The sequence below is a fragment of the Chlorocebus sabaeus genome, chromosome 16 (assembly GCF_047675955.1).
Source record: "Chlorocebus sabaeus isolate Y175 chromosome 16, mChlSab1.0.hap1, whole genome shotgun sequence".
NCBI classification, from domain to species: domain Eukaryota; kingdom Metazoa; phylum Chordata; class Mammalia; order Primates; family Cercopithecidae; genus Chlorocebus; species Chlorocebus sabaeus.
In genome coordinates, this window is record NC_132919.1 from 31177197 (window position 1) to 31189471 (window position 12275).

At 43.7% G+C, this 12275-nt stretch overlaps 1 protein-coding gene across 1 annotated transcript in view; it reads right to left on the reverse strand.

Annotated features, from left to right (window-relative positions):
* MYO1D (myosin ID) overlaps positions 1-12195 on the reverse strand; it is a 376912-nt gene extending 364717 nt beyond the window's left edge. The window contains exon 1 of the mRNA XM_008010998.3: positions 11799-12195. Coding sequence (XP_008009189.1) covers positions 11799-11893 — 95 coding nt within the window. The 5' untranslated portion in view covers positions 11894-12195. The remainder of the gene's footprint in view (positions 1-11798) is intronic.
* Positions 12196-12275: the final 80 nt, after the last annotated feature.

A 12275-nucleotide genomic window follows, 5' to 3' on the forward strand; every position in this document is an offset into this window, starting at 1 on the left:
ACATGTCTGAGTTCTACAAATGAGGAAGAAAAAAAAAAAAAAAAAAAAGGAGAGAAACGTCTACCATTTCACAAAGGCCCAAAATCTATTTTAGTGGTTTTTTCCAAGAGTAACTGTAATTTCATTTTTCCTGTATTACCAAAAACTGAAGTTACTACAGAAAAATCAGATTACATAAACACATAAAATAGAATACATTAAAAAGCATACATAAAATATAGTAAATGCATAGTTCAGCCAAGAATCAAAGATGCAGAAGTACTATGCATTTATTTGTTTATTCCGTGATAGAGGTGAAAATATTTTGTCCTTAAGGCCTCAGAATAAGCCTTGGGAGATAAGACTTTGTCTTGCCCTTAGAACTTTGAGTGTAGAGGTAGGACATAAATATAAACTGATAGGAAAGGTTGAATGTAATAAAAAAAAAATAGTTGTACTCACTGACATTTAAACTATTCTAGAGATTTTTTGAGTCATTTATAGGTTTTTGTCTTAATCAGAAGGAACATGAGATAAGATGGTAGAATCAGGTTAACTCAACCTCAATATCAAGGACTATTCTTATAATAAACTTAAAATGACCTAAATATCTGTAAAACCCAAAGCTGAAATATGACTAATGATGGGGTTTATCCAAAACAAATACGTTGTTGGGTTTTTTCCCATGGGGTTTGACTTTTTTTTAATTGACTATAAAATTTATCTTGACTTTATGTTGGACTCCAAGCAACAGTCTGAGCTAGAACCATTTGGGATCACCCGACGTCGCTACAGATGGTCCTCTATTGTACAAGTTACTCAAAGACGACTTTGTGGTCAGAGGCGAAATTTGTTTGCTTCATTGTTTTAGATGAAGCCAATTTTTTTTTTTTTTTGATAAATTCATTTGCTTCTACTGCATATGTGAACCTTGTGAATATACAGTAAGTGGTAATGGGTTTTTTCCCAAGACTTAACAAAATAACTGAGAGAGACATGAGGAGAGGAGGAATAAAAGGAAAGCTGTGTTTGTTCCCCAGTGTGTTTATCCATCTATTCCTGGAGGTTCTTTTAGAACCCTGAACTGGCCTGTGGCTCTTTCTGAAAAATCTATGTTCAGCAATAAACAATCTTTTTATTAAAGCAAAATGGCTTTACTAGAGTTAATGCTTTAAACTCATTAAAGTGAAATCCATTTCTATATTGTGTATCAAGGAGCAGAAATGTAGGGAAAAAAAGGCAATCCCATTCTGGGATAACTGTAACTAGTCCCATGTGAGCAGCTGTGCCTGGAATACAAACTGGGATATCTTCAGGAACGAGGCTAGGACAATGAGGAGCCTGGAAGGTGGACAAAATACCAAGAGGAACTAGCAGATGTTCTTGATTCCCTTCTCCATCAACTGAAGTCACTTACTGGAACCCTTCTCTTAAAAAATGATCTGCTTTCCAAAAGCAGACCATTCTATTTCAATAAGAAATGCTGAAAACCATGATTAGAGTCATAGTCTGGCTCGCTAGTGTCTCTTTTTATTTTTATGTTTTTACAGACAAGGTATCACTATATTGCCCAGGTTGGAGTGCAGTGGCTACTCACAGGTGTGATCATAGTGTCAAATCCATGGGCTTGAGCAATCCTCCTGCCTCAGCCTCCCCAGTAGCTGGGACCACAGGTGTGGGTCATTGCACGTGGCTCCTCACTAATGTCCCCTTAACCCAAATGTTAAGGCCACAGTATTCACCACACACACTGAGTGCTGAGTCTTGCAAGTTCTGTAATTGAGCATAAAATAAAAGAAAAAATAATTCTTCTTCCTCTTCTAGACCCAAAGATAAACCACAGACACAATTTTTAATTGAGGGAAGTTTTCATCAGGTACTCTCCCCTCTCTGTCATTAGGACCTGCCTCCCCAAGAATGAACTAACCTTATACTATATGCTGCCCATCCCTTTCCACAAGGGTTCAGTTCTCTATCCCAGGTCTGCCGTATCCCTGAACAATAACATACTGTAAAATTATTTCTCAAAAATGAAATTCTCTATTCCTCATTCTAACTGATGCCACTGAGGCATGAGAAAGAAATTAACCAGACTGAGCAGATTTACACTAATGTGTTTGTGCTGCATTAGAAGTATTTGACTTTCTAAGAGGATTCTTATCAACCTAACTCAATCTCTAGTTGGGGGCAGCATAAGACAAGAATGAAAGAAGTGCAGACAATGTGGGGGAAAATATTTTTGAGCAATGGAGGCTGGCTAGCAGCACAGCCAGCCCACGCATGCTTAAAGTGAGTGGAGAGAGAAGAAAAGAAGGCCAGGATGGCTCAGGCCATAGGGCAGGGGGAGGAAGGGCTGTTTCCAAATACTTCAACAAGGGTCTGCTGACATTCTACCTCTTCCATAGGGCATTTTTTACCTACTCCCAATGCCATTTTTTCTTTTTCCGAATTCCCTCCTAATATAGTACATACATACAGCTCTTAATTATATTGTCATCAGTTCTCTTTTCTAAAAATGTGATATGATTCCTTCTCTGTAGGAAGCCCTTAAAAGAATGGATTGTCTTGGGAGGCTGACGGGTGAATCATGAGGTCAGGTGTTTGAGACCAGCCTGGCCAACATGGTGAAACCCCATCTCTATTAAAAATACAAAAATTAGCTGAGTGTGGTGGTAGGTGCCTGTAATCCCAGCTACTCGGGAGGCTGAGGCAGGAGAATTGCTTGAACGCAGGTTGCAGTGAGCTGAGATTGCGCCACTGCACTCCAGCCCAGGTGACAGTGTGAGACTGTCTCAAAAAAAAAAAAAAAAAAAAAAAAAAAGAATTGTCTGCGCTATTCATTTGAGCTCAATCATATTTCACTTTATATTGATCCATTTATTAATGTATCTCTTACTCCCAATTAAGTTATCTCTCAAAGAGTAACTTTATTAAAAGTAACCCCCACCAAAGTACCCAACCCAGCACTAAGCACACTTTAAGAATTCAAGTAGTTGGCCAGGCACAGTGACTCATGCCTGTAACCCCAACACTTTGGGAGGATAAGGCAGGCGGATCACCTGAGGTCAGAAGTTGGAGACCAGCCTGGCCAATGTGGTGAAATCCTGTCTGTACTAAAAATGCAAAAATCAGCTGGGCATAGGTGGCAGGTGCCTGTAATCCCAGCTACTTGGGAGGCTGAGGTAGGAGAATTGCTTGAACCCAGGAGATGGAGGTTGCAGTGAGCCAAGATCGCACCACTGAACTCCAGTCTGGGCGACAGAGCAAGACTCCATCTCAAAAAAAAAAAAAAAAAAGAATTCAAGTAGTTGCTAGCTTTAATACCAGAAGATTATATGAAACACACATAATAACACAAATAATAACACAAAAATGACATATATAGGGTCTAGAGATGAATGAAGAAATTAGTTATAGATTTAAAAAAAAAAAACAACCCTAGAGTTAGTCTGTTACCTGGCAATAGTGCCTAAATGTTACAAACCTTCGTGAAGGCTGAGAACAGTGACATGCAGAATAAAATAGTTTAGAAATCTCTTAAATATGACTAGATTTCATTTTCCAAAGAGTTTAAAACAATTTCCAGAAATTAAATAGTGATACCTGGAGGGAACGTGATTATGAGAATGCATAGGGTGGTAGTTACAGAGCAAATTGGGAATAGCAAGGGCATTTTTGGTGCACAGGGCTGGACCAGGGAATGGAGCAGAGACAGGGGGCACCTACTGAGTATCTACTATGCTTCAGCCACCACCATAGGTATTTGACACATGTTTTAAATGTGCTATAATTTCACAAGAACACATCATCTTTATAGATGAAAAAACTGAGGCTCAAAAAAGCTAAGTCACTTGTCCAAGGTCACACAGGTGGTAGCAGATGAACAAAGACAAGATTAAGGTCCAGATTTGTCTCTTTCCAGTGTTCTTGCACTCTCTGCTAGGTAATGTGATTTCCCTAGTTTGTGCTATTGCAAAGTTTCATCCTTGCTCCCCGCAAACAAAATCAAAACAAACAAATTTATCTTAATGAAGGAGGAAGAAATGACAAGGAAAACATGAAAATATCTAGTTCTCTAGCAGTTATCGGGTCAGGGTAGGGAGGTGAGGCCATTTGGGAAGGATTCAGGGAGAGTTAGCATTAGCTGAGTGAGAATTCTATACAAGGCACTTGCTGCACATGTGATTTCATCTCAATAACCCTGAAAGGTGATCATTTTACACATAAGAAAATGAGGTTTAGGGAAGCCCATGCTAACAGGAATAAAAGTGAAGCTGAGATTTGAACTTGGTCACTTAGTCTCAGAGCCTGTGCTCTTTCTGTGATTCCCTATTGGAAGCACACTTTTGCTTCTCTTTTTCCCGTAAATGCTCAAAACTAAAGTTTGGAAAATATTGTTCTATTCAAGAGATCTTGGCCGGGTGCGGGGGCTCACGCCTCTAATCTCAGAACTTTGGAAGGCCGAGGCGAGTGGATCACTTGAGCTCAGGAGTTTGAGACCAGCCTGACCAACAGAGCGAAACCCCATTTCTACTAAAAACACACAAAAAAATTAGCTGGGAGTGGTTCTACGTGCCTGTAATCCCAGTCATTAGGGAGGCTGAGGCATGAGAATCGCTTGAACCCGGGAGGCAGAGGTTGCAGTGAGCCAAGATCGCACCACAGCACCCTAGCCTGGGCAACATAGGGAGGCCCTGTCTCAGAAGAGAGATCTAGCCAGTAATTACATTGTAGTTGAACTGAAAGAAACCTGCTTCTTACAGGAAATAAAACTGTCATCTAAATCAAGGCATCTAATAAATGATAAAGGAGAGACATACAATGCATATTTTAAAATGCTGTTTCCCTCTGACCCCATTGATGAATATAGTTGGCGTTTTTATAGGCCATGTCGGTGAGGCTCATGAACAGGTAATCAACCCAGTGGAGCTGGAGCCACTGCTGACGGTAAAGTTCCCCGACTTGGCAGTGGCTGGGCAATAATACAATGACCCAAACCAGTTCCAGTGGCAGCACCACACAAATGGGTATTAAAGAATTCTCTTTAAATGGGACCACTCCTAGAGATAGTGTCCATTTTGCTTAGCTGACTCAGACTTAGGTGAGAATGTCAACGAACAGCTCTCCACATAGAGCTAACACGGAGATCACTAAGTAAACACATTTCTACCTATATCAGATTCAACATTTTTGTCTCAAAGTTAAGCAAAAAGCCAAAGTGTATCTATTTAATGTAAAAGTAGTTCTCAAATACAAAAAAAAAAAAAAAGATGAGCTGGGCTTGGTGGTGTGTGTCCCAGCTACTCAGAAGGCTGAAGCAGGAGGGTTGCTTGAGCTGGGGAAGTCAAGGCTGCAGTGAACCATAATTGTGCCATTGCACTCCAGCCTGGGTGACAGAGTGAGACCTTGTCTAAAAAAAAAGAAAAACAAAAGTAGATCCCATCAGAACCTGCAAGGAAATGAACCAGTAGCAACTTCTAAGTGCTTGATTCCACCCACATCTGGCTCTATTTGGGAACTATATTCAGCAGAAGTCTCCAGGGTCAAGAAATGACCCTGAATAAAAATAGTCTCGGAACTCTGTCACAAAGTAGGAAAGGAAACCAGGCGGCAGGGTGATTCACTCCAAATGGCAGCTCCAAAACCCAAATTCCCATTTTTGTCCCAATATGAAGCCAATGTACAAAACAGGCAGAGAGCAAACTGTCCTTTTCCAAAGGCCTTCAAAAGAGGTTGCCAAAGAATTTCACAAGGAAGCCAAAAAGATTTAGTGTGCCATTCACCTCTCCTATAAATCTAACTAGAGCTATTTCTAACTAGAGCCCTGAACCAATGGCAGGTTTACATTTACTTGAAGACCACCCAGGGTATCTATGGTTTTTTTTTCCCCTGGCAAGCAAGAGAAACCCTTTGTCCCACCAAATTTTCCAAACGACCAAACAGCCACAGAGAAAGAATACAGGGGTGGTGTGGTGAGTGTGTGTGTGTCTGTTTCCTGTCTTTCTTCTAATCTATAACTCACTGCCCCAAAACACAGTTAAGTTCTATTAAAGTACAATATTTTGAGAAGATTGTATGCGAAAGAAAAAAAAAAAAAGAAAGAATTCCACTGGTTGAAGAACAATGAGCCAACATTTGAGTACTCAGTTAATTCATTTTAAGATGTATTAAACATGCGGGAGGGCAAATTCTGTAGCATCACAGAAAACACAAAAGCATTAAAGGTAGGTTTGCTTCACAGCCACTCACTTGCACCTTCCCCTTCCAAAGCCTTGCATCTAATTCTGCATTCATGATTTCCATTGTTTTTCTTAAAGGTGGTTGCCCCCAAGCATTATGAGTTTCAAAGCACCAGAAAACCTGGATCTACCTCTGAACAGGCTATCTGCCTTTGATGATTCCATAGGTTGATGAAGAAGCAACCTATGAATATGATAAATTCTCCATTATGAATAAATGTCCACATATCCTGAGAGCACATGAGAATGTGACACTGACCTGTTTTGGGGGATTGGGAAAGATTTCTCATATCCGGTCTTGAAGGATGAGTAAGAGTATGGCAGGCAGAGAATGAGGGCAGAGATGATGAAAGGAGGACATTCCAGGGGGTGAAAACAGCAAGGGTCAGTGGCTCGCAGCTAGGGACAATATTGCATGTGTGTGAGCACAAACACACCCACCCACACACAACCCCTCCTCCAAGGACTTGTGGCAATGTCTAGAGACATTTTTGGTTGTCATAAACGAAAGAGGAGTGGAGTTGTTGACATCTGGTGAATAGAGGCCAGAGATGCTGCTAAACATCCTACAACACACAGGACAGCCCCTACAAAAGTCTAAAATGTCAATAGTGACAAGGCTGAAAATCACAGGCCTAAGCAAAGGTACAAAATACATGCTGTGTTAGGTTAAAAATGAGGAGTTGCATGGAGCTTTGGCACGCACAGTGCTTCAGATGATTCCTTTTATGGAAGACAAAACCTATTAAGAAAAGAGAGGGGGAAAAATTAACTTTCTGAGAAGCCAAGATATAATAGATGCTTTATTCTCAAAACAGGAACCAATAACAAAGCAAGTTAAGAAACTAGACCTCTGGAAGCCTAACGTATATTTCATTGTCCTATAAAATGGAAAGCATTTCTGTCAAGGACACCGTCCACGGCTCAAGGCCACTCCTGAGCCTGTATTCTTCCTTTCACGCACACGGCTGTATTCCTGAGCCTGTATTCTTCCTTTCACGCACACGGCTAACTGAGAGTGAGGAGTGTGCAGAGTAAGGAGCACACCGAGAAGATGCAAGCAGCTTGCCCTGGCAGGACTTTCAGAGGGAGGGTGCAAAGCTGATGTTAATGCTGGAAGAACTCATGTATAGGAATGGTCCAAGCAAGGAGAAAAGGAACCAATGAGCTCCACATCTAAAAAGGAAGTGGCTACAGAGAAAGCAGAACATGGTAGGACAGGGATGCTGTGGTTTGGGCTTCAACTGGTCATCAGGGTTGCTGGCAGGAACTGCTCCTGACCATGGAAGCAGGCAGGACTCATACAGGAGTCTTACTCCTGGGCAGAGATCTTTGGAAACTGGAATGAGGAACTTACCACCACCACCTCCACCTCCACCAAAAAGGCAAAAGAAATATCCCCCAACAAGAGACTTCTGGGAGGGAAAGAAGGAGCCCTCACAATACAAGCAGGTTTTGTTACAAAGCAAGAAATATAAGTTGAAGCTCCTTCTCAGATATCCTAACTCGCACTAATCCACATCACTCTTTTACTCTTGCCCCATCCAGACACATATCTAGGTCAATTTTTTAAAGTAAAAATGGTAGGAGAAAATTCCGTCAATTGTGGCAGTTGTCTAAAAATCAAGCTTTAGCTCCAAGAGGGAAAAAGGAGGCCAGATTAATAGCAGAAGAAGAAGATAATTCTAAAAGGACAATGCCACATAAGCTTTAAAAAAAAAAAAAAGTAACTGAAACTTTTTTTCCCTCTTCAAAAAAATGTTGCCACAAAGGAAGGTACTCTGTACCCAGCATTGCGCTAGGTGCTGCTATTGAGAAAACACAGACCCATGAAGCACCTGCAGCCCTGAGTGCTTGACTATTACACGCCTCAAAGGAAGGAAGCAGGCCTTGCAGAAGAGCCAGGTGGGAAGGGAGGACAGGACATTCCAGACTGGGGAGTAAGAGCAGGAACTGCAGCTTGGGAGGGCAGGAGTCATGAGGTATAAGCACACATAGGAATTTCACTCACATACCCATATCCACCAATGGACTAAACACGTTCAATTTCAGCTATGTACAACCAGACATGTGCCCAACCACCAATATTCCAGGAGACAAAAACACTTCAGCATCACAGAATAGCATCTGGATTATGCAGTGGTGGGTTTCTGGTCACCTTCTGCAAAGTGAAAGGAAAGAGAGGACTGCTTTCTGTCTGGGCCAGAATTTATAGTTTGAGAAGAGGGTAAGGGTGCTACCCTTTGCTGGCACTGTGTTTATGACTACAGTGAACCAACTACTTTAATTTATAAGTAAGTCACGAATAATCACTGATCTGTATGATGAGAACCACAGCCAATTCTCAGAGTCATCAAGGACACACAGATGAGATATGTACAAATACATATACATCTGTACACCCAGGATCTTGAATGATGTGGAGATTGGGTATAAAGGTAGACCTAAAAACCTGGGCCTTAGCCACTGGCCATGTGGAGAGCTGGTGATTCCTCCCACATCTCCACAACACCAACCCCTTCCCTTCCAAACAACTTAGCTTATTCACTGTCACCCAGAGTCAGCTTTCATGCCGCCAACCCCTGCTCATGCTGCTTAAACCACCTGGAATGCTCTCCAACCACGTGTCCACCTTTACAAATCTTACCCACCCTTTGGAACTCAGCTCAACTCCTCTCTTCCTCTATAAGATGTTCTGGAGTCAATCTAAGGCATCTCTCTCTCTTCTGAACTTACAGAACAATTTATATAATCACTTGACAAATAATCACCTAAGCTTTATATGGCTTTTATCTTCTCTTTCTTTTCCTTTCTTTCTCTTTTCTTTTCTTTCCTTCCTTCCTTCCTTCCCCCCCCCCCCCCCCCCCCTCTCTCTCTCTCTTCTATCTTCTTTTTCTTCTAAGAGACAGGGTCATCCTCTATTATACAGGCTGGAGTACAGCGGTGTGATCGAAGCTGCTTATGGCAGCTTTGAACTCCTGGACTGACGCAATCCTCCTGTCTCAGCCTCCTGATGTTGTCTTCTTGAACTATTCTTTAAATCAATAGAAAATTCCACCTTTCTCCACATCTTCATTGAGATTCGCCCCTCTGAGAGGTAAGGAGCACAACTTGTAGTTCTTTGGATCCTCCTAGCTTATCTCCTAGAGTACCTTGCACACAGTAGAATTAAATTGCAGTATTCAGCTGGGCGTTGTGCCTCACGCCTATAATCCTAGTGCTTTGGGAGGCCAAGATGGGAGGATTGCTTAAGGCCAGGAGTTCAAGAACAGTCTGGTTAACATAGCAAGACCCCATCTCTAAAAAATATAAATATTAAAAAATTGCAGCATTCTCTTCTCTACACATAGGAGTTGTTAGCCTCACCTTAGTAATCTATCTTGAGATTCAAACCTCACACTTGAGACTTAATGCTTTAGGAAAAAAAAAAAGCAGAAATTCTAAGTGCCTTCCCTCAATTTACTTATAAAAAAACCACATGAGTTTCAATTCTATTGCAGAGGAGTAGTCCTACAAACTAACGTAGCCCTGTTAGACTCTATGCCTTCAATTTCAAATTCTGAAAATTCTGCAAAAGCTCTGGCTGAAGTCATGTATTTGCTGGAGGTGACAGATGGAGGTTAAAATGAATGGCTCCATATTCAACTATTACTACAGTGTCTTGTATACAGTATGTACATAATAAATGTACCAATGTCTGAAAATCTGAAATGATTATAAGCCGAGAGTGACAAAATTATAAAGGCATTTCTCAAAGCACAACTTATTTCCTGGGGGCAGGGGAGTAGAATCTCTTAAATAATTTAAAACAACCTTAATCTATGAAATTGCTATGTAACTTACCCCTTTATCTATTTTACGTGCACTTGGGAAAACTTAAAACAGTTTTGCTAATATGGATTTGCCAGGCACTAATCTTTGAAGTTACAAACACATATTAATAATAATTCATTTAACCCTCAGGACAAACCCAATCCTACAGACAAGAAGACTGAGGCACAGAGAGGTTAAGTAACTTGCTCAAAAATCACAGCCAGAATGTAGTAGAACTAGAATTTTAATCTCAACAATCAGACTCTTTTTTTTTTTTTTTTTTTTGAGACAGAGTCTGGCTCTGTCACCCAGGCTGGAGTGCAGTGGATCTCAGCTCAGGTTTACGCCATTCTCCTGCCTCAGCCTCCCGAGTAGCTGGGACTACAGGCGCCCGCCACCTCACCCGGCTAGTTCTTCGTATTTTTTAGTAGAGACGGGGTTTCACCGTGTTAGCCAGGATGGTCTCCATCTCCTGACCTCGTGATCCGCCCATCTCGGCCTCCCAAAGTGTCAGACTCTTAATCACTATGATAATGGGTATTGGTTATAGCTGATGTAGAAGTATGTCATTTTGATTAATATTTGAGGTGATTTCTATAAAAGTTGTGCATCCAAAACTTGATCAGAAATGTAACATCCTATCATTATGCTGGTATGTAATAAATCTGATTGACCCCTGTCAACTGGATTGACAGAGGTAGTTAAAACTGCAAGTAGGGTTAAGCACCCAAGCCTAGATTATGATTTTTCATTTTATAAGTTTAAGGAACGATGTTTAGCTATAAACCTCAGAAGAAATGGAGCCAAAGCTTGCAGGGAAACATACACACGCACACCAAAACTCAGCTATTTTGAAATTCCACTTACTTTAACGTTTAAGTCAAACTAAAACTGTTTACACATTACTCTATCAAGGGTGAAATAATCCCATGTAAAGGGCTTTCTAAAACAAATTCACATCTTGGAAGCCCATTTTAGGGCGATGAGTTGTGACTACGTTCTCAAGGATGTCAGTAACACAAGGGCTCCATCCACTAACTCCTTGAAAAAAACCAAAGACATGAACGTCTTGTCAAATTCAGACAGTTTATCTTGGCACTGGCAAGTACACCAGTCTCTTCGATGTCTGGAAACGTGTCTAATTACGTTTAGAGAGTAACTAAAAAAATAGCCAGTGTCCCGGAACAGACAGCTCAGGGATCACTCCATAGCATCCTGAATGACAGGATGGAACTACGCCAGGAGAAAAAAAAAAAAGGCGGGGCGGAGGGGTGGCGAAGAAAGAAAGAAAAGAAGCAAGTGTAAAGCCGGGACGAGACGCCAGCCTCTCTCTAAAATAACCCTCCAGTCCTCCTAGGGCCTTCGGGGCCACCGCAACTCTCGCTCAAGTTATTTCCCTTCAGTTTCCATGAGGTCACCGGCCCGCCCACATCCCTCACCTGGCGCGGGGAAGCGCGCCCTCCGCGCGGCACACTCCCTGCACCCAAACCCAGGACAGCGCCCAGGGCTCCCCTCTCAGGGAAGCCCGGCCCTTGAGCTCGACACGCCCCCCGCACCCCAAAGCAGCCGCACCCCAGGGGCGTCCGCTCTCGGGAAAGCGCAGCTGCGGAGCTCGGCAGACCCCCGGACACTGCAGCCCGGCCGCCCCTCCATGTCCTCCCTGGAGCTTGGGCGCCCCCCGACACCCCGGATCCGGCCGCGCCCGGAGGCGCCCCCTCTCGGGAAAGCGCAGCCTCGCGCCCCTGCGCGCGGCCGCTCCGCCCTCACCTGAGCCTGAGGTTGGCCATGAACTCGGGCATGGAGACGGTGTCCATCAGCACGAAGTCCGCCTTGCCGAACTCCAGGCTCTCCTGCTCCGCCATGGCGCCGGCGCTGGGACTCAGGTGGGCGCGCTCGGGCCGCCGGGGCCGCTCCAGGGGCCCGCGATGAGCTCGGGAGGGGCCGGGGCGAGGCCTCGCCGCGAGGCTACGGGGAGGGGGCGCGCGCGCCGCTCGGCGGGTCCGGGGCGGACGGAGGCCGCCCCGCTGCTCCTCGGCGCCTTCTTGGCCGGCGCGGCTCCGAACGGGACGCACCCGGCAGTTTCCGCTCCTCCCGCCGCGGCTGCCGGGCGCTGTAGGGGCCGGGACACCGAGACAGAGACGGCGGCGGCTGGTCCCGCCTCCGGACTGGGGCTCGCCCCAGCTCCGCCCCGCCCAGGCCTCCCGACTCCGCCCCGCCCGGCCCACTGAGGAGCCCGCCCCAGCC